At 42.1% G+C, this 23,112-nt stretch overlaps 1 protein-coding gene across 3 annotated transcripts in view; it reads left to right on the top strand.

The window, feature by feature from the left end:
- Positions 1-1,403: 1,403 nt before the first annotated feature.
- The window catches only part of acap3a (ArfGAP with coiled-coil, ankyrin repeat and PH domains 3a), a 52,923-nt gene continuing 31,214 nt past the window's right edge, over positions 1,404-23,112 (top strand). For all 3 annotated transcript variants that reach the window (XM_060894212.1, XM_060894211.1, XM_060894210.1), the window contains exon 1: positions 1,404-1,601. In XM_060894212.1, coding sequence (XP_060750195.1) covers positions 1,555-1,601 — 47 coding nt within the window. In that variant the 5' untranslated portion in view covers positions 1,404-1,554. The remainder of the gene's footprint in view (positions 1,602-23,112) is intronic.

Here is a 23,112-nt window from a genome sequence, read left to right as displayed (position 1 = left end):
GTACTTACTAAAAATGAATGAATGAATGAATGAATGAATGAATGAATGTACGAATGAATGAATTAATGAATGAATGAAGGCCCAAAACATGGGTAGACTCTGGGTAGAGATATGGGTAGAGTACTTACTATGAATGAATGAATGAATGAATGAATGAATGAATGAATGAATGAATGAAGGCCCAAAACATAGGTAGACTCTGGGTAGAGATATGGGTAGAGCACTTACTATGAATGAATGAATGAATGAATGAATGAATGAATGAATGAATGAATGAAGGCCCAAACATGGGTAGACTCTGGGTTGAGATATGGGTAGAGTACTTACTATGAATGAATGAATGAATGAATGAATGAAGGCCCAAAACATGGATAGACTATGGGTAGAGATATGGGTAGAGTACTTACTATGAATGAATGAATGAATGAATGAAGGCCCAAAACATGGATAGACTATGGGTAGAGATATGGGTAGAGTACTTACTATGAATGAATGAATGAATGAATGAATGAATGAATGAATGCATGCCCAAACATGGGTAGACTCTGGGTAGAGTACTTACTATGAATGAATGAATGAATGAATGAATGAATGAATGAAGGCCCAAAACATAGGTAGACTCTGGGTAGAGATATGGGTAGAGCACTTACTATGAATGAATGAATGAATGAATGAATGAATGAAGGCCCAAACATGGGTAGACTCTGGGTTGAGATATGGGTAGAGCACTTACTATGAATGAATGAATGAATGAATGAATGAAGGCCCAAACATGGGTAGACTCTGGGTTGAGATATGGGTAGAGCACTTACTATGAATGAATGAATGAATGAATGAATGAATGAATGAATGAATGAAGGCCCAAAACATGGATAGACTATGGGTAGAGATATGGGTAGAGTACTTACTATGAATGAATGAATGAATGAATGAATGAATGAATGAATGCCCAAACATGGGTAGACTCTGGGTAGAGTACTTACTATGAATGAATGAATGAATGAATGAATGAATGAATGAATGCCCAAACAAGGGTAGACTCTGGGTAGAGTACTTACTATGAATGAATGAATGCCCAAACATGGATAGACTATGGGTAGAGATATGGGTAGAGTACTTACTATGAATGAATGAATGAATGAATGAATGAATGAATGAATGAAGGCCCAAACATGGGGAGACTCTGGGTAGAGTACTTACTATGAATGAATGAATGAATGAATGAATGAATGAATGCCCAAATCATGAAATCACGTTTATGGATTTAATATGGCACGTGTAAATTTTTTTTTCCACCTCTTTTTTTTCTACGTTTTGTTACATAACCGCCACTTTAGCGACGCTCCCTAACTCTCACGCCGAGCCTGTAAAGCCGCTAAGCTCCAGTGTAACAGTGACACTCCTCTTCTGTGGACGAGCTCATACGGACTCACTCAGGATTGCTCATCCTTCATTTACACCATCTCTCTCTCTCTCTCTCTCTCTCTCTCTCTCTCTCTCTGCCTGAGATGACATTTTAGTTTTAAACACAGAAGGAGGACTAAATTCTGCACAATGACGGTGGATTTTGAAGACTGCCTTAAAGACTCACCTCGCTTTAGGTAAAAAATATATCCTCTTCTATTTCATTTCTGTTCATCACAGATAACCTTTATACCACGTTTGAAACGATTATCGTTAAAAAGAAGGTGTTGTTCGTGAACATGACGTTGTTTTCTTTTGTCTTGTCCTTTTTACCTTCTTGTTCTTGTACTAAGACACAAATCTGGGGGTGTGTTCACTGTTCACTGCGCAATGTGTGTTTAACATCTTCATGGGTTCTGAGTCCACTGTCTTTTTAGTGTAACATTTAAACCCTGCTATCTTGTCTTCTTTATATTTTAATCCTAAAATGAAATAAATGAACGAGAGCTTTACTGTGCGCTGTTTTTAACAACCTGTAGTCTGTTATGGATAGTTGTAATGAACCGATGTTAACATTTTGTGTGATTCGTGCGATCTTGAACGCGCGTCTTTTTTTATTTCCACGTGAATTAGACGAACAATATTAAAAAATACACCCATTTTGTTAGGAAAATGTTTAAAAACACTGCTTGGAGCAAAGACTCGTCTTTCTGCCCTTGTTTCATGGTCAGGTTGTGTCATTTCCTCAGCAAACTCATCCATATTTCATATATAGTTAGTTTTATAACCTATTTATTAGTATAAGGTTTGGGTTATAACACAGTTATGGCTGTTAGCAGAGATGTTATGAGATACCTGATAATAAGATACTGGTGCAGTTCATGTCAGGGACTAAAAAAAGAAAGAGGGACGAACAACATGATGACGGGAAACCCAGAGACCTTCTCTTCATACTGACTCACTCAGTAAGAAAAGAGAAAAGATGTATTCTTGAGTTCCTCCAGGAACCAACCAACACACCATCCAACCAACACACCATCCAACCAACACACCATCCATCCACCCATTCATCCATCCATTCATATTTTATCTGCATTTCTTCTTGTGTGTTCTGGTGGCACGAGACTGTTAAGGTCAGCCCAGACTTCTGTTTTCCCAGCCATGGATTCCAGCTCTTCTTAGAAACTCCTCAGATGTTATAAGATGATCTAAGCTCCCTAGCGGGTTCTGGGTCTGCCGCGGTGTCTCCGTCCAGTGGGACGTGACTGATACAGCTGTAGCGGAAGCTGACCAAAAGGGCGTCCTTGTAAAGTGTCCAAACCGACTCTTCAGAAAATATTGACTTCATGTATTGGATTGTATATAAAGAATAACCGTATCTCAAGGTGCTCAGATTTGGTACTGCACATTGGTATTGTGGGGGAGAATTTATGAAGAGTCAACTTTATAAAATTCCTGGCTAACAAGCCGTCCAGTCATCTTTAAACATTCTCTTTCTGTTTTTAAGCAAGCCATGCTATCATTTTGCTAACATACCAAATAGAGCAAATAAAGGTTTTAAACATCTACAAAAGCCTTTATTATTTAGCTTCATTCATGTACATTTGGTGGCTTAGTGGTTAGCACGTTCGCCTCACACCTCCAGGGTTGGGGGTTCGATTCCCGCCTCCGCCTTGTGTGTGTGGAGTTTACATGTTCTCCCCGTGCCTCGGGGGTTTCCTCCGGGTACTCCGGTTTCCTCCCCCGGTCCAAAGACATGCATGGTAGGTTGATTGGCATCTGGAAAATTGTCCGTAGTGTGTGATTGTGTGAGTGAATGAGAGTGTGTGTGGGTTGGCACTCCGTCCAGGGTGTATCCTGCCTTGATGCCCGATGACGCCTGAGATAGGCACAGGCTCCCTGTGACCCGAGGTAGTTCGGATAAGCGGTAGAAAATGAATGAATGAATGTACATGCTGTATTTTGAATGCTCTGAAATCCTTTTGCTGACAGACCATCAGTTTTAAACAATAAAGAATTTGGTCTTTTGCTTTTGTACCTTTCATTTGCGTAGATTTCACCTCAGATCGATCGTGTAGCGTTGTGTAGTTTGAGCCCAACCGATTGCCACACTGGAAAATACATCTGGCTCAACTTTGCATGTGGAAAATATAGATTTGTTTCCTCTTGTAACAGAAATGGAACATTTGGCAGGAACGGCATGCAGTTTCGTCTGCGGGAATCCCGTTCACCAAGACAGCGCCGTTCTGTGTTAAAAGAGAAGCTAAAATTTACACAGCAGCACGATCACTTTAAGTAGGTTATTCCGTGTCTGTGTGAGGGCTTTAAGTCCGTTTGATTAAATTGTTTTGGATGTCTAAATCCTTTGAGACAGAACGTCCACTCTTGGGCTTTAAGTTACACAGGACTTGCACTTAATGGTCCTTTTTATTGTATTTTTACTGTTGTGGAAAAATCCCAAATTTATGAGAGAATGGACTTTTTGAAGGACGTTTTATGAGGAAACGGATCGCTTGAAAAAAAAGCGGTGTGTCTGATGCACATGTGTAGCCCACATGCTAAACCAAATTAGCTTGTTCCCATGCAAGTGGTCCATTGACCCATAGAGAAGGAGATGGACATGGTGGGAGCAAAAGGAAGACGGGATGGCATGAAAAATGGGAGTCTCACACGCTGGCCCGACTCTACAGGTCGTGCAGCTGAGGTTAGACAAATAAAGGATACATTCCTTCGCAGCCACATCCCCTCCACACAACCAGCTCCCATTACTGCGCACGTGTGTGTGTGTGTGTGTGTGTGTATGCGCGTGTGAAAAAGATACAGCGAGAGTGAGCGTTCTGTCTCGAGAGTTCGTAAGAGCAAGCAGCAGATAGGATCTCTGCTCCAAATCAAAGACTTCCAGACTCACTAGCAGTAATGTCTGCCATCTGGCTTTGTATCCGAGGCCTGTACGGCGAAAGGTATTTACAGGAACCTCCTCATGTTTATGTGTGTTCTCTGACAGCCTGTTAACCTATATTCAATTCTCAATCCACTCTTAATACGCTATTATCCGTAGACAACCTTCAGTTTTCCTCTCCATCCTTCTTTAATAGTTTTTCTTTAATCCCGGGAAGAAGATCAAATGAGTTCAGTTGACGCCTCGATTTTTATAAGCAGTATTGTTTTGTTTTTTTGTTCAAATTTAGTCTGGTGCTAAGTCAGTTTAAAAAAAAACAAAAACATAACTTGAAGTCATGAAGAACTCTTTTGAAAAGGTTCCCAGACCAAAAGGAGCAGTTTGAGAAGAGCTTGGTGCTTTAGTGGCTCTTTTGTGGAGGTAAAAACAACAGAACTGTTACATAACATCCCAGGAGGTAAAGACGAAGGAAAGGAAAGGAAAGGAAAGGAAAAGAAAGGCCTGATTTTTAAGATGCTTTATGCCTTTTCTCTCTCAATCAGTATGTGAAATGAGCCTCACTTCCTTCATACGACAGAGCATGCTGAGCTTCTTCACCGCATGGGTGCTTTCACGCTCTACCTTGAATGAGCTCTTCGTTAAAGTTACTTCATCAGATTTATTTAATCTTTGCCAAGTCCTGGCAAATATTTCTTTTCAAGCAGAATATCCTGCCTGGGTCCAGTTTCCCAATGCACCAGTGTGATACTTTAGTACTTAACAATTATCTTGTATCCTGTGATTTTTGGGAAATTTTGGACGGTCACATTCTTGACTGGTTTACTGACCATCCATCCATCCATCCATTTTCTACCGCTTATCCGAACTACCTCGGGTCACGGGGAGCCTGTGCCTATCTCAGGCGTCATCGGGCATCAAGGCAGGATACACCCTGGACGGAGTGCCAACCCATCACAGGGCACACACACACACTCATTCACTCACGCAATCACACACTACGGACAATTTTCCAGAGATGCCAATCAACCTACCATGCATGTCTTTGGACCGGGGGAGGAAACCGGAGTACCCGGAGGAAACCCCCGAGGCACGGGGAGAGCATGCAAACTCCACACACACAAGGCGGAGGTGGGAATCGAACCCCCAACCCTGGAGGTGTGAGGCGAACGTGCTAATCTCTAAGCCACCGTGCCCCCCTGGTTTACTGACCAGTTAGATAAAATTTTAAATAGAATTTAATCTAAATTCTGAGTTAATCTTCAAATCTTGGCAGAATTCCTCTGACTACAATAATAATAACCTCCAGTTTCTTCTAATGTTCCCTTTCTCTGGTCATAATTCTACTGCTGAAAGATGTGGTGTCCAGCAGATTGGAGCCACCTGACTAAATATTATTGGTTAGTCTTCTTTTAAGACCGCTGTGTCACCCTGTGGTTCGAGGCATCGTACATTCCTCCGAGTGAAATAGGAAATTACAGTTTAATTACATCAAAAGACTCGGTTTTAATACGAACTTCCCATGAGTCACGTTTATCTCCGGTAACTATACATGAGCACATGAGATATTTGAGGGGAATTTTTACCGTATAAGTACCGTATGGGCTACAATACAAGGTCATGCACTGATAAATACAGGAGAATATAATAGAACAGAGAGCAGTTTGTTGTCTGGCATGTTCGAGAACGAGTCTCTGAGAGAAACATGGTGTAAATATACAGTGTTACTAAGGCCACATGCACCGATTTGTGGTTTTTGCCTGAACTATTTTTGTATCACGAGACTTCCAGAGCTGTGGCTATATTTGCAGGACCTCACAAACTGACACTTAGTGACAGCATCCAGTCAAAAAAAATACCTTACTTGTGGTTAAAACTGAAATAGAATAAATATAATATGATTCTAGGGGGGGGGGCACGGTGGCTTAGTGGTTAGCATGTTCACCTCACACCTCCAGGGTTGGGGGTTCGATTCCCACCTCCACCTTGTGTGTGTGGAGTTTGCATGTTCTCCCCGTGCCTCGGGGGTTTCCTCCGGGTACTCCGGTTTCCTCCCCCGGTCCAAAGACATGCATGGTAGGTTGATTGGCATCTCTGGAAAATTGTCCGTAGTGTGTGATTGTGTGAGTGAATGAGAGTGTGTGTGCCCTGCGATGGGTTGGCACTCCGTCCAGGGTGTATCCTGCCTTGATGCCTGATGACGCCTGAGATAGGCACAGGCTCCCCGTGACCCGAGGTAGTTCGGATAAGCGGTAGAAAATGAGTGAGTGAGAGATTCTAGAGCTGCAGAATCGATCAAGATGAAATAAAAAAGTCCATTCTGCTGACTCAGATCCATGTGAATGTGATCCATACCATCTTACTTAGTCATGAATTAAGCCTCTGTTTCTTTATAAGAAAGTGACATGACATGGACATGGACCTTACAGAGACTCTTCCATGTCTCCAGTGCCTCTCACACGGCTTATCTGATTCCCATGAGTGTCTGTCCGACATCTCTGGCAGAATGCAGCCATTGTTTTGAATCGTCACGCTCGCTGCTGTCATACTGACTCTTTTCACTTGCTTCGCTTCTGTCGGAGCAGCTGCCGGATGCGTGGAGGCTTTTTCACCACGGGGTTCCTCGCTGACTCAGGATCATGATGCTCTCATACGGACGACATGAGAGAAAAGTCATGAATAACTCTTCTCAAGGAAGTGTTTTGGTGATCTTGTTTATCTATTAGCCAATTGCCCTGAGCTCATGAACTCATGAGAGACTGGGCTTATGATATAAAGCATGATCCAGAACATCTGATCTAAAAAAACAACACAATTTAAGCTATCCAGCAATGACAGCTGTTTACATTTACAACATTTGGCAAACACCTGTATCCAGTGAGACTAACATTTATACAACTGAGTAATCAAGGGTTAAGGGCCTTGCTCTAGGGCCCAGTAATGTTAGCTTGGTTCAAACTCACAACCTTGAGATTCAAACTCACAACCTTGTGAGCAGACGTCCACTCGGGTGTTGTCTTCTATGACTCTAATTATAATAAAATTTCAAAATAAATTAATAATATATATATATTTATATATATACACAATGATACACAAACTAGTGGCATATTTATGGTACGTTGGACGAATCAGAGTATCTGCAGGAAATCCATAAGAGCCCTGGCAGTATGAGGAAGCAGCGCTGGTTAGTTACATACATAATATTACTTTTCAATAAAAGACCAGGTTTTTTAACATATTCCCCCAGTTCTCTTAACCGTCACATTATTTTTCAGAATACAAGATGCTGCTGCTTTGCCAGTCGGGACTCAAACGGCTGGTCTCCGTTCCAGGGTACTGATCAGAGGAGCCTTCTAGCTTTAGGGGTCTGAGAGGAAACATTCCCAAGCTGCAGAGAGATTTGTAAACCACAGGGATCGTGGTGGAGAAAGCAGCCTCTACAGTATGGCTGAGGATCTGAGAAAAGCTTCGAATCCCGCTTTCTCTTTGATATGTAGCTCTCTGCATTTTTGAAGAAGAAGATTATTTTAATGTGGGTAGAAAAAAAATCTCAACTAAATCCACATGGTAGTTTTTTTTTTCTTACTTGTGGTAGACCAAGTCTTAATTTCTAATCCGAGCTAATTCAGTATTATCTAGAAATAGGAACAAACCATTTTTATACTTGATGGTGACCTGAAGTACTGTATGTCACCTATGTCTGGGAAACAGTGGACACGTGGGTCATCTTTATTCCTCCGTGAAGGCCTTAGTTAGAAATAGGGTTGTAAAATTCCCGGGAATTTTCAAGGCTGGAAACTTTCCATGGGAATTAACGGGAATATATGGAAATAAACTGGGAATTTTTAAAAATAAACTTGCATTCTTCTATAACAGTGGTCTTCACTATTTTTTTCATGTGAGCCACACTGATAGGACAAAGTCAATAGGAGAGTCACTTTCACCGCAAAGTATGCCAAGTTATTCCGTCTTAAATATCTTATCTGCTTAAATACAATGTACAATATTGCAATACAATAATTACTCGAGTTGCGGATGACGCATGCTCCACATTAGTTACCTCTTTTGTCACGGTCACGTTGCTTTGTTGCTGTTCATTTTGTGCGCGGGATTGTTTGATAAGAAATCGATCCATTTTTTAGTCCGTGTGTGTACAGTAAACACAAGTTGTTAACTAGCATGAAACACAAACTAGCTTCTGGCAGGCCGCCAAAAACTGGCTATTGCGCAGAACGCAGTGAGTCAGTGACGAGTCAAATACAGTAATATATAAATATATATTATTATTTGTAATAGAGCACATTCGTTTTTCTATGCTTCCCTGATTGTTTTTAATGTTATTTAAATGAAAAATTAATTTTAACCACATGATCATATCATCGTATTATTTACTGCCATGCGAGCCGCATATTAAAGCTTGGCGAGCCGCAGGAGGCTCGCGAGCCGCGCAGTGAGTAACACTGTTCTATAACATGCACAATAACACTTTATTTTAGGGTCATTTAACTAGTTGCTTATTAGCATGGATATTAATAGGATATTGGCTGTTTATTAGTACTTATTAAGCTCATATTAATGCCTTATTCTGCATTCTTAATTGTACCCAATACCTAAACTTAATAACTACCTTACTAACTCTTAATAAGCAGTAAATTAAGAGTTATTTATGTTTGTATATGATATAGTTTATATAAATTTCCATATATTTCCAAATAATTCCAATAAATTCCTGTAAATTCCCATAAATTCTTGGAAATTTCCATAAATTTGAATATTTCCCAGATTCCCCAGATTAAGGTCCCGTGGAAAGTTTCCGGAAATTTACCGGAAACCTTCCGCCCCTTTTGCAAACCCTAGTTAAAAACCTTTAGAATCCTTATATGACTCTGTGGCAATGATGTCATCTTAACCTTTTGTTGTAGGGGCACCATGTGAAGCCTGGATGTCCTTCCTGTTTTTGGTGGGGCTGAATAGCTGGTCCGATCGAGTACAAAGTGCTTGGTGCAGACTGACCCATTCTGAGTAGCCTGCTAATTTATCATGATAGACCCTCCTGCAACATGACAAAGGACCATTGTGGGGGGAAAAGCCAGCGCAAACGCAGACCCGAGGGCACCTTGGAGATGGGCTCTTGTGTGTGTGTGTACGGCTTATTAAGTAAAAGGCAATCAGATTATGACTCACCGTATGACTCGGGTTGACTCTTATTCCTTAGGATTAAGACCCTACAATTTATTTTTTTGTTGTTGCTATTGAATGAATCAAAAGGACGGAGACCCGGATTTCTATAAAAAGTCTCCTGTCCAAGCTTGTGTTAAAACTAAGAGTTAAAACTTGGATTATATTTAAGCTTTGGTTTCGCAACTAGTCTCAATTTGGCGAGCTCGCCGTCTGATCTTAACTGAATTGAGATCTGATCTTGACCTGATATCCTAATGGAAGTCTTTATAGTGCCATATATTTATTTATTCTCAGTGTGCCAGCGGAGGATGTGATGCCAGGGTGAGTATTTAACGAGAGCTTTTGGTTGTGTTGGAACACTTTTCCTCTTAAACAGACCTTACTGACCAGATGTAGGGCTGTGGCCTGTCTGAATGAGTCAGCTTGCTGGTAAATGGTTTGTATTCGTGTTGTGGTGGTTCTTGGGGATTTTGACTGTTACTTAACAATGCCACAGCTGTCCTAACGTCTGTTATAATATAGTACTGTTAAAGTATCGATGCTGTCTGGTCAGAAGGCGTTCATTCGTTTACTGTAACAGCAGCATGGACGGTAGTGCCAATAATAATGAAAGGGAGTGAAATTTTGTGCAAGGAGACATTTATATTTGCTCACGATGGTCAGTTGGACTCAGAATACCATGCCTGAAAGGATGGTCAGTTTGCTCCCTCGGCTCCTGGATAGCTATGGCATGGCTGAGATTTAAACTCATGGTCTCCTGGCGTTAATATGAACACCTTTTGGTGTTATTTGCTATTTGCCTAGGTTACAATGACATATTTGACCTTGGTGAAAACTAGCACTAATTTGCCTTGACAGAAAGCACAAGTGAACTGGCTGAAGTGGCCTCACACCTCCAGGGTCGGGGTTCGATTCCCGCCTCCACCTTGTGTGTGTGGAGTTTGCATGTTCTCCTCGTGCCTCGGGGGTTTCCTCCGGGTACTCCGGTTTCCTCCCCCGGTCCAAAGACATGCATGGTAGGTTGATTGGCATCTCTGGAAAATTGTCCGTAGTGTGTGATTGCGTGAGTGAATGAGAGTGTGTGTGTGCCCTGCGATGAATTGGCACTCCGTCCAGGGTGTATCCTGCCTTGATGCCCAATGACGCCTGAGATGCACAGGCACAGGCTCCCCGTGACCCGAGGTAGTTCGGATAAGCGGTAGAAAATGAATGAATGAATGAATGAATGACTTAATTTGCAATGGCGGGTATAATAGGACGGGCAGCCCAACCCAGAATGCATTAGCATCAATCTATGAGGTATTATGAGGGCTCATCACCTGCAAGGTGTACGGTGGGGACTCAGGTACAACCCTTGGTATTACAAAAAAAGATAGTATAGCTAAATTATTCCCTGCACACCGTCGTTTATTGTTAGGATCACATGATAGAACATAACTGAGGGTTGAGGGCCTTGCTTGAAAGCCCAACAGTGGTTAAAGGTGGTAATCGGTGGTACCTATGACTTTAACCACCTGAACCATCAGTGCTGAAACCTGAATCTGTAGTTCGATAGTAGGAGGTCATAATTATTGGTTTTTTTTTATTTTGGTGTACAAGATTATTATTTAGGCAATTTTTGGAGCCTATCCTATTGGGATATAAATCCCAAGCTCCCCCAACCACACTTTTGTAGGTTTGGAGATGAAATCTTCAATCACGTACATTTCATGATTCAGTGCAGCTGTCTAACGCAACAGGGTGAAATCATTCCCTTAGCAGCCGTGACCAAAGTCAGACCCAAGCCTCCTACAGAGCATAGTGGGAATATTCCAGGTGTATAAACATAGCATGAGCAGCACCATCCTCACATCCCATTTTCCCAGATTCATCATACGGATCCCCCTTGATCAGGAAGTAAGGAACTCCCAGATGTACAAGAGATCACAAGCCTACGCTTCGTGTCTGTCTCAGTTCATGCTCTCTGGAAAGGCACCAAATTCAAATGTGTTCCAGCAGCGATACATTCGCCGGTCACGCGATCCAAAACCATCTACTGAATTTACTTATCAATGAAGGGAAGTAGTAACACTGAGCAAATGATCTTGTCTTTACGGTTACTTCTGTGTCTTTGTTCTGTAGTTCTTCTTTCATGGTTTGTTCCCGATTTAGCAGAAGTGAGACTGAATCATGCGGTTCAGTCATTAGCCGAGTGCTTCTGGTGCAGAGATGTTTGCTGACTCACATCTGTAGCTCATCTGGTTCTGATTTGACCCAGCCTGCACACTAATCTCCCGGCATGCTATGGAGCGGCCTTCCAGCTCACCAACAGGAAACAATCGCCGAAATATTAACACCGAAGGGTGTGGATGTGTGTTTGAATGGGACTGACATCACCATCTCTCCCAGGACTGAATCAACCCTCGGCGTTTTTAACGTTGAAGTGAATCAGATGTTATTTATACGTCACGTTACAAAGACTATTAATGAAAGTAGTAGTCATACTAAATTAACCCCTAAACTAACCCTAACCCTCATCTGTTACAGTAACATGGCCAGTATAAGAGGCATTGCCGGGCTCAGTGCCAGCTCTCACCTCTGCCGGTGGTATGCCGGAGCTGCAGTGTTGTTACTGCAGCAGTCTCTGGAGGCTCTATGGTTTGTATTGGTGTTCACTGAGGCATGACGGGAGCTCCTTAAACGTGACGGCGGTCTGTTCGTGCGGTATAGTCCAGTCCAGCTGCCCATCCGAACATCACCTACATTCAGATGTTAAATTCACAAACAGTATTCTCTCTTTGTAACACAAAAGTGGTTAGTGGTTAGCACGTTCGCCTCATACCTCCAGGGTCGGGGTTTGATTCCCGCCTCCGCCTTGTGTGTGTGGAGTTTGTATGTTCTCCTCGTGCCTCGGGGGTTTCCTCCGGGTACTCCGGTTTCCTCCCCCGGTCCAAAGACATGCATGGTAGGTTGATTGGCATCTCTGGAAAATTGTCCGGAGTGTGTGATTGTGTGAGTGAATGAGAGTGTGTGTGTGTGCCCTGTGATGGGTTGGCACTCCGTCCAGGGTGTATCCTGCCTTGATGCCCGATGACGCCTGAGATAGGCACAGGCTCCCCGTGACCCGAGGTAGTTCGGATAAGCGGTAGAAGATGAATGAATGAATGAATGAATGAATGAATGAATGAATGAATGGTCCATATGTTGTTTTCATTTCATGGTGAAGACCTGAGTTAAATGTGCAGATTTTGAGATAGCATCCAATCAGCTGGAACTATAGACAGCGCTGCTGGTACAGAAAATTTATCAACACAATCTGACTAATCAACAAGCAACAATATGCTACACCTTCAGCAGTGTTGACATTTTATAGCGGGGCAGTGGTGGCTCGAGTGGGTAAGGCTTTGGGTTGTTGATTTGAAGGTTAGGGTTCAAGCCCCAGCACTGATAAACTACCACTTACCACTATTGGGCAATTGAGCAAGGTCTTTAACCTCCCTGCTCCAGGGGTGCTGTATCATAGCTGCCCCTGTGCTGTAATGTATATTTGCCAATAATAAATGTTTCTATCCCCAATTTTATTCATTTATAATTTGTCTGGGATCCATAGGATGTGAAAGTTTACTCTCTAATAACGCTACGTACGTCATGTAGGGGTCCGTTTCCTACACACACTTAATCTCTCTGCCCATCTAGTGGGACTTCGTTAAGGCCACGAGAGCGAGTGCATCAGAATCCTGGCACAAACCCATACGATTACGTCAAGAGAGCAACAGTGAAAATGAGCGAACGGAAACACCTGGAGAGAAAAAAGGATAGATGGCTATAACCTACAGCCTTTCAGTCTCTCTACCTCCCTTTCTCTCTCTTTGTGAATGTTTATTTTTGTCAGTCCATTGTTATTCAGTCACAGAGCTTCTTTCTGGCTAAACGGTCACGTCCGAGTTCATAGAATACGGCCTCAGTTTGCTTGTAGTCGAATAACAAAGTTTGCATAACAAGTGATATAAGAGGAATAAAACTTTTTAATATGTGATCTCCACTATGAGTTGCGCTGCCTCAGATTACCCCATTCTTGATTCGTATTCTTATTATTTCCTCAAAACCTGCTGTTGTGATTTTCCGCATTATCTTTTTATATATCTATTTTTTATTTGCCAAATGTCAGATCTCAATGCAAAACTTTTCCAAACATACATTTTCTGTTCATATTAGCTTTGTAATTGGGGTCTTGAAATGTATTTCTTTTGAAATTTTGCGTCCTAATGTAGCGGCGTATTTGTAAACCCGTAAACCAGAAACCACAAGTGATGAAAAGTTCAGGGACGGTCGGACACTTTCGCGACATGTTGCAGTACAGGACGGACATGCGACTCTGTGAAGGACATTTATCTGGAAACAAACTTCGGACCCAACGTTTGTGTTTTTGTGCAAACTTTCCAATATGCCAGTTCTCTCCTAAAGTCAATGAGGGATCTCCTAAAGACAATGAGGGATCTCCTAAAGTCAATGAGGGATCTCCTAAAGTCAATGAGGGATCTCCTTAAGACAATGAGGGATCTCCTAAAGTCAATGAGGGATCTCCTTAAGACAATGAGGGATCTCCTAAAGACAATGAGGGATCTCCTAAAGACAAGGAGGGATCTCCTAAAGACAATGAGGGATCTCCTAAAGACAAGGTGGGATCTCCTAAAGACAATGAGGGATCTCCTAAAGACAAGGAGGGATCTCCTAAAGACAATGAGGGATCTCCTAAAGACAAGGAGGGATCTCCTAAAGACAATGAGGGATCTCCTAAAGACAATGAGGGATCTCCTAAAGAAAAGGAGGGATCTCCTAAGACAATGAGGGATCTCCTAAAGAAAAGGAGGGATCTCCTAAGACAATGAGGGATCTCCTAAAGACTTCCTATTCAGTGAACAATACAGCATACTGCGAGAGGCGTCTGAAATCCACTATCTACAGCAACAGCCAGATATTTCCCCCATTCATCTTGGAGAATGAGAGGCAGTGGACAATGGAGTATTGTGTATCATGGTTCTCACAGCCTGTGTGTATGTGTGTGTGTGTGTGTGTGTGTATATGTGTGTTTCTGTTCACTCCTGTATATCCACTGACATTTTTGTACACTGTGGTCACGATGGACCGCCCCGTACTAAATACTACACGAGTCGTCTCACATATTTTACACTCGCTCTCAGACTTTTAAACACTAAACACACAGCACTTAGTTTGTGTCTCATTCGAGGGACTTTTCTAGCTTCATTTTGCTCGTATTTAGCCAAAGCAGCAAGCGTTTTAATCCTAGCATGAATAATAGCTAACATTAACAAGGCAGCTAATTTTAGCTAAGATCAGTTTAATGAAGCAGGCTAATAATTGTAATGGCGTACGTGAGGTCGGTTGGGAAAACCTGTCGGATGTTGCTAATCTAAGCGAGAACTCGTTTTCTGTTGTGAACTTTGAATTATCAGTATGTTATACGTGCAGCGGTAGGTGGGGCGTCTTCTAGCGGAATTGGATTTGGGATGAATACCAAATGTGTATATGTGTGTGTGTGTGTGTGTGTATGTTTGTGTATGAATAAAGATTTAGACAGTCACGGGACTGTCAGAATGGCCTAAACATCTGTGAGATATAAATCTAATTCTTTCTTGAGCCAAGCCTAACGTTAGAAAAGCGTTCTTGTGATATGATTTGCTTTATGAATGATTTAATATGGGAATGCAAGGCTTGAAATCTTGATTTGAATCATGTGATGATTTGAGTCTGTGGAGAAATGAAATGCTTTGCTATGTGTCGGGGTTTGGCTTTATTCACCGCATTGTTATTTGAGGAATGTGTGCGCTCTCTCGCTCTCTCTCTCTCTCTCTCTCTCTCTCTCTCTCTCTATACAGCAGCTCAATAGCAGGGACTGACTGAATGAAAGCACAGAGCTGTCTGAGTGACCTGCAAGGGTTAATCTCACCACATCCTCCTCATGACGGCCTTTGTTGTACCACCATTCTGTCTGCCAGTGTGTGTGTGTGTGTGTGAAGTGTTCCCCAGGGACCAGGGACCTAACTACTACTTACTGGGGTGGCAGGATGCTTTGTAATGTTAGTCACTCGTATATTGAAGTAACCTAAACACGTACCAGATCTGCAAAGACAATCTTATGTGAGAAATAAAACCTACTTTATTGGAGATGGGCTGATGTGTGATGCGTTACCACCACCAGATTGATTATAGCGGGTGTTTATTCTTTCTATGCCACAGTGGTCATATGCTCTTGTAGCCTGTCCACGTCCACGTCTGGTCACAGATCAACCAAGAGGTTTTTGGTTTTAAAGTGACATACGGCTAAGTACAGTGACCCATACTCAGAATTCGTTCTCTGCATTTAACCCATCCATAGTGCACACACACAGCAGTGAACACACACACACCGTGAACACACACCCGGAGCAGTGGGCAGCCATTTATGCTGCTGCGCCCAGGGAGCAGTTGGGGGGGTCTGTGCCTTGCTCAAGGGCACCTCAGTCGTGGTATTGCCGGCTCAAGACTCGAACCCACGACCTTAGGGTTCAAACTCTCTAACCATTTGGCCACGACTTTTTCACACCAATCTTGAGACAGTTGTTGTTGAAAACCCAGAAGTAAAACAGCTACAAGTCACTGAGATCACATCTCTTCACCGTTTTGATGTTTTATGTGAATATTAACTGAAGCTATTGACCTGTTCTGTATGCTTTTATGCATAGTTGCATAAGTATATGCGGATGTTTTTATTTGAATGCTGATCTGTTGTCTGATGAGTATGAGAAACGTACGGGTCACATGCAAAGCTCTTTGGACCAACCCGATACAATCTGCCACGTTTTTCAGACCGTCTTCACCAGACAACTCATCCGTCTGTATTTATGGAAACCGGCCATGGTTAATGAGGACAGAACGCCACAGTTTCATTCTGTCCAGGCATCTGCTGGAAAAAAAATGAAGGCGCTCTGGAAGCCAAATCAATGTTTCTCATGCTCAAATTTAATTGCTTATTGTTATATTAGTTTCCTACAACGTGTTGCTTACGTTAAGGTCATTATAATACCGTACGAACATTTCATTACTCTCAGCCTTCCTCTGTTTAGGCCATCCTTAAAAATATTCTTGTTTGCCGTAACCCGACCGACCCTGTCAATTTAGGACCGACTCAAATTTATTTTATTTTTGCTTTAAGTCCGACCGACTTTTTTTTTTACTCTTCGAACAATTAATACAAAAGCAATAAAATAATATTAATTATATTTTAGTAAGTATTGTAAATATGTAAATTGCCCAGGCCTACATACAAACGAAGGCTACGTTCTTTCTTTTAAATAAAAACCTGTGACGTCATCTATGTTTATACTATCGTTTAACGGATGTCACACTACGGCCTGTGCGTTCGCTTCGTCTCATCCTCTCATTCACTGTCAGGGTCGACGGTTCGCGCTTGGTAACGATGGCTGCGGCTGCAGTAAACAAAATGTTCGCGGTCACCGTTCAAACAAATTTGTTTGTGGTCTATATACTGTAGCCTGCGTCAAAATGAGGTTTGCAATGATGCGCCTGAAGACACGGGTTGAAGACCCAGTCAGTGACGTCACGATATGCTAATTTGTTTAAATTCATACCTACGTAATCACCATCACCAAAATTGTACTTTTTTTTTTTTTACATTGAAACTTGAAAAAAATCTATATATATATAGACCTACCTACCGACCCTTTTTTTTTTTTTACTGTTACTGCAAACCAAAATATTTTTAAGGATGGCTTTACTCAGTTGTATCAGATTATTTCCAGGTCTGAATTATCACACACTTTAGTTGACTAATCGTGTGCTGACAGTCGAAAGTGACCCCCTCCTCTTCTGCTGAGTGATAAGGATCCCGGAGGAGGAGATGTGTAGCAACCTCCGTCTTCACCTAACTGCTTATCTTACCCATGTTAGAAGGGCTAAAGATAACACGAATGTAGACTCGAATTAGTTGATGGCAACTAGTCGACACCTGATGGCAGCGTTGAAAATCCTTAGGATTGGTCATGTGTTATATATTGGTGATATTTGTAAGGAAAGTCCTTACATTATTATGCTTACTGCATCTGGTGAATGTCGGGAAGGGAAGAAAGCGGGAAAGCGTTCGGACCGACCCTGCCTTCTCTGGCAAGAGTTCATCAGAGAACGTGTGTGTGTGTGTGTGTGTGTGTGTGTGGGTGAGGAAGTGTGTGGAGTCACGGCAGCCTCCTGCCCTGCGTATCCCTGACAGCTCTAATCCTGCCTGGGTTTAGGTAGTGTGGGGGCAGCTGCTCTCTCGACAGGGGTCAGAGGTCAGCACTCAAAGGGGTTACGCCCGAGCTTCGGCTAAATCGAGAGTGACTAATCAGCTCATCAGATGGCCTGCGGGGTTTGGCTGCATTTCCTGTGAAATGTACTCGATCGTGATATTTCACAGCAACGGTCCTGGTGCAAACTGACAGATAAAAAAAAAAAAAAAAAAAAGGTACAATGTGAAAATGATTCATTTTGATTGACTCAATAGCACAGATTCATTGTAACCGGAATGCAAGGCTGTCAGTGAAGGAATGTCAATCGGTTGGTGCAAAACTCAAAATCTTCTGCTGAAAAATAAAAAAATGTATCTTTAAAAAAAAAAAAAAAAAAACTCAAGGGTATCGCAGAGACGATGTCAGTTCCTGGAAATACTTTGCGAATTGCCAAAATTTCCTTTAAACTGTTATGTTTCTCACAAATTGTCTAAGCCCTGAGAATTTCCTGCACCGTTCCTATGACCTTCTCTGATTTTTTTCTTTTTTTCCTCGCTGTGAATCAGACCCTGAACACACTCCATGGATTATTCCTTATCACTCAGGCCAGAGCTTTATCAGCTGAAGCAGTGTGGCCTTGTAAAGGGCGACAGGAAGGAAGAAGGTTTCACACTTCCTGTCACTGCATAGGGTCTGTCCTCTCTGCTTTTCCTGCTTTTATTTCTCCTGATCACATATCAGAGACAACAAAATGTGTGAGCACAGGGGATTGTACAGTATACAGTAAGTATAGGTTTAAGGTTGTTGGTTTAAACTTGGTAAATGTCAGATTAGAAATAGTTTAAATAGTAAATCTCTTGAACCTGTTTTCATAATTCAGTGCATTTCCTCAACCACAAAAAAACATGTCTTTTTAGGGCCATCGTTGGTCCTTATCTAGAAGCTTTCTTTAGATTTCCACTGCAAATTAGTTCGATTTGACCTACAGATGGTTCCAGTGCTGAAGTTCCGGCATTAATTTCATCATTACTTTATAAAAAATCAAGTAACTTAAATTGTTTTTTAGAACTTGGTTATGGTAATATTCAGAGATGGGGGACTCGAGTCATATCACTTTACTCGAGTCAGACTTAAGTCGCAGATTTTGAGACTTGAGACTTGCTTGACAAATATAAAAAAAGACTCGACTTGACGTTGACTTGACATTCATGACTTGAGAGTTGACTCAGACTTGAGTTAAATGATTCAGAGATGGGGACTCGACTTGACTCGAGTCAGACTTAAGTCGCAAATTTGAGACTTGTGACTTGCTTGACAAATATTAAAAAAAAGACTCGACTTGACTTTGACTTGACATTCATGACTTGTGACTTGACTCAGACTTGAGTTAAATGATTCAGAGATGGGGGACTCGACTTGACTCGAGTCAGACTTAAGTCGCAAATTTTGAGACTTGAGACTTGCTTGACAAATATTAAAAAAAGACTCCACTTCACTTTGACTTGACATTCATGACTTGAGACTTACTTGTGACTTGAACCTGTGTGACTTACTCCCACCTCTGGTAATATTACCTAATCATCATTTATTCATCTTCAGTAAATGCTTTATTCTGATCTGCGAGGTTCTGAACTCTATCCTGAAACCTATAGACTTGAGGTAGGAATACCTGGATGGTGCAGCAGTTCATCGCAGAGCACCGTGTTCAAACACATTCACACACTTGTTCACACCTACCGTAGGGGCAATTTAGCAAGGCAAGTCTAACAGCTGCCATGATTCTGGTAGGAAATCGAAGGATACCGACACAGACAGAGAGAGAGAACTTTTACAGAAAGTTACTCAGGATCAAACCCGAGATCCCGAAGCCTTGAGGTAACACGGTTGTCTCCAGACCCAGGGAAGTTTCCATACCCATACAGTCTGACTGTCAGAGCAGACTTTTATCAATGACTTTTTCCCTGCTCATTCAGATGGTACAACTTTGGTCTCTTTGAACCCTTTATGCCTCCATGTCCTGAAAGGGGTTCATGTAAAACTACTCTGATTTTGACATCCCCTAACCCAGCACTGCTTTACAACATCGTTATCTATACCGCATAATGTTATAACTATTTCAGATTTCCCTCACGCCCCGATAAAGATCCCTTTCTCACACTTTAGACTTTAGATCACACTGCAGACGGTTGGCCAATGATGGGCGATAACAGAGCCAGACTCCCAAAGGGTAATAGTCTGTAGAATGTTATCTGTGGGAGAAGGGTTGTGTTGCTTAATCGGTAGTGTCTGGTTCCTCAGAGCCAAAAGGGTATTAATCTTTCCAGGAGACATGGACACCCCTGTCTTTCTGTCTCGGACCGATCGTAGAGGATGCACGTTCCAAGGTTGCAGAGCAGAAACATATCAGCATTATTTAAACCTTTCCAATTTGCCTGTGGAAGAACGGACATAACTTTTCAGTCTAGCACTTCCAGCATACTTGGCTTCTTGTTTTCATTTGAAAGAAGGCCAGTTTAACGGAAGCATTCTCAGCTGTCTTATTCCGTCTTTAAGACAGAGACTTGTGACTCTTGCCAAATTTACAGCTGCCTGAAACATATCAGTGTAGCAGTTAAACAATCAACAGTGCTGCGCAAACCCAGAGGTGCTGTCTATCTGCGTAATTGCCCCTTTGTTAACAGATGATTTCTGTTCGGATTAATATCCGCGCCATACCGTCGAACATCTGCGTGTTGGTTTAGTTGAGCGATTGTTCTCGCCCAAGGTGGCTGGCGAAAAAAGAATGCTCTTGGCAAACGCTCTACAGATAGAAGCATTCTCCTGCAAAGTAGACGCTTTCAGAGTCTCTGGATGATACTCTGTCTGACTTTCGAATAGGGTCCGAATGCAAGCAGCCAAGAGAACTGCGTTTGTTAGCCAGAAGGGAAGGAAAACAAAAACGGCATCACTTTTACACTTTTCCCAAATCTTTCTACCCTGACTGTTGATATTTTACATTCTAGACCTGACAGCCAAGTTGTGGTAAGCTGCGTGTTTAGTCGCTGTCTGGCAGGCTTAAGTGAGCCCAGCTGGCCTTAGCATACCAACAATTCCCAAACCACAGCTTGTAGGAATCACGTGTGAGAAAAGATACCACCCGCATGTTATGTAAAGATATGACCCTGCAGCCATGCCAGAATCAGTTTCCACCTGAAAGCTGATGCCAAAAGTGTGACTATGGGAGGAACCATGCTGGCCGAGTATCAAAGCGAGGAGATCAACCTGGATTTGCAGTACCAACAATTAAATCTGGTAACTTCCTTATTAGTGTGGCTTGAAATGTTGGTTGTAGTAATCTGCCAGTCATAGTGATCTGCTTGAAAGCTAGATCTTTGCTTGCATGGTGTAATTTCTGAATTATTAGTTACATTGACTTTAATTTGATGGTAACAATGACGGTAATTTTAGTTTGATTGGATAAAGACATTTAGTAAATGCTGTAAATATAAAGGTTAAAAACAGTTGGTTTGTTTTGGGGAGTTTGGAGCAGATTTTTTGGAGCAGGTTGGTTCCAAGCTGTCGCAGGAAATCTTGAAGGATGAAGGATTGAAACCTTTATTCAAGAATTAAACAGTGGTGCGGTTTAAAGTAACTGATTACTGATCTCAATGAATGAAACTGTGCAATAACAGATTTCTGAACATAGCCATGTAGTGGCTTATCACCATCAGAGCGTGAGTGATTAATTACAGCCTGGGTGTCTCTGGGAGGTCATTAGTGCACCAGTGTGTGTATGTGTGTGCAGTGTGTTTGAGGGAGGAAATGACTACATTAGAGTTATAGTAAATAGTAAAGGATGGCTTTTTGGATGTGACTCACATACTGATCTTCATCAGGAAGAGTCAAAGCAAGTATAAAAAAAGCTGCTAACATCCTGGAAGTTCTGCACAGGCATAAAGGCTTGGTCTGCTACTTTAGGTTCTATGTACTATGACACCATAGTAGATCGAGTGCTCGGCTCCTGTTCTGACCAAAAATCAGTCTTAACAAATGGAACATTTCCATCCCTCATTACAAAACACATCCGTCCTCCTTTCCTGACTGAGACAAAACATGAAGATTCTATTGCACCGCTGAACGGATCAATATTCAGCCCGATGGTGTAATGTCTCAGACAGGATGTAGCTCTGATTCACTGGGAGCAGAGAGAGCCCAGACCTCCATCCTTCTCTCAGCACCGTTACACTGGTCAAGGCTATTGACAATTTAGGCATGCAGCAACATTTAAAAAAAAAAATCATTCAGGCGTCTCATCAACTAGTTTTATTCTAAACAATGTGGCCAGTCAACTTAATAAAATAGAAGCCTTTTAATTTGTCATATCTACATTACAGCACAGTGAAATTCTTTCTTCACATATCCCAACTTTGGAGGTTGGGTTCAGTGTGCAGGGCCAGTTATAAGACAGCACCCCTGGAGCAGAGAGGGTTAAGGCCCTTGCTCAAGGGCCCAACAGTGGCAGCTTGACAGTACTGGGGCTTGAACCCCAAACCTCCAATAAACAACTCAAAGCCTTAACTGCTTGAACTATCACTGAACTAACAGTGACTTTGACCGTCACCTGCAGGACTGGAGTCCTTGTAAACTCCAGTGTGTAAGTGTGTAAGTGTAACACTTGTAAGTGTGTTCTCTTATTTGTGTCCTTGGAGCCATCATTTGCAAGTATGCTGAGGTTTTAAAGGCAGGGTCTCCGATTTTTGAGAAATGCTTCAGAAAACTGAGTCGGGCCGAATAATAAAAAATCAAAAACGAAATTCGAAACAAACGTGTAGCCAATGAGCAGAAAGGGGCGTGGCTTGTCAATATGCGGCGGAGAGAGTGTTCAGTGCGCATGTGTGACATCAGCAGAAAGTGGTTTTAACATTGAAATGGAGGATAAAAACAAAGAAAGAAAGCGAAGAAAGGCTTACGATAAGGTAAGAAGTAGGACGTGTTAATATAGGATCAGCTTTCCAGCACTGGAGAGAACTGAAGGAGCAGGAAGTTGGTCACATATTCACAGACTGGAGTTTCCTGAGTCAATAACTCCTGAGCTAAACGCTGTTACTACACAAATAACACCTCTTTTCTATCGTAGTAATGTAGAGACGCAGCTACAACCGTGTTTTGTGTAGTAACAGCGTCTAGCTCAGGAGTTATTGACTCGGGAAACTCCAATCTGTGAATATGTGACCAACTTTACTTAAGACACCGAGGCGCTTTTTTCCTTCTCGATAGGTGAGTAACGTTGGTTTTACTTTGTTACACAGAACTAATATATGTCTTTGTCCTTTACATGATTATACTTGTGTGTCATTTTTGCTTGTTTGTTTATCTGCAATCGTATTG

Source organism: Tachysurus vachellii, chromosome 19 (assembly GCF_030014155.1).
Source record: "Tachysurus vachellii isolate PV-2020 chromosome 19, HZAU_Pvac_v1, whole genome shotgun sequence".
NCBI classification, from domain to species: domain Eukaryota; kingdom Metazoa; phylum Chordata; class Actinopteri; order Siluriformes; family Bagridae; genus Tachysurus; species Tachysurus vachellii.
The sequence above is the reverse complement of the archived record's forward strand: the minus strand, read 5'-3'. Positions and strand labels throughout refer to the sequence as shown.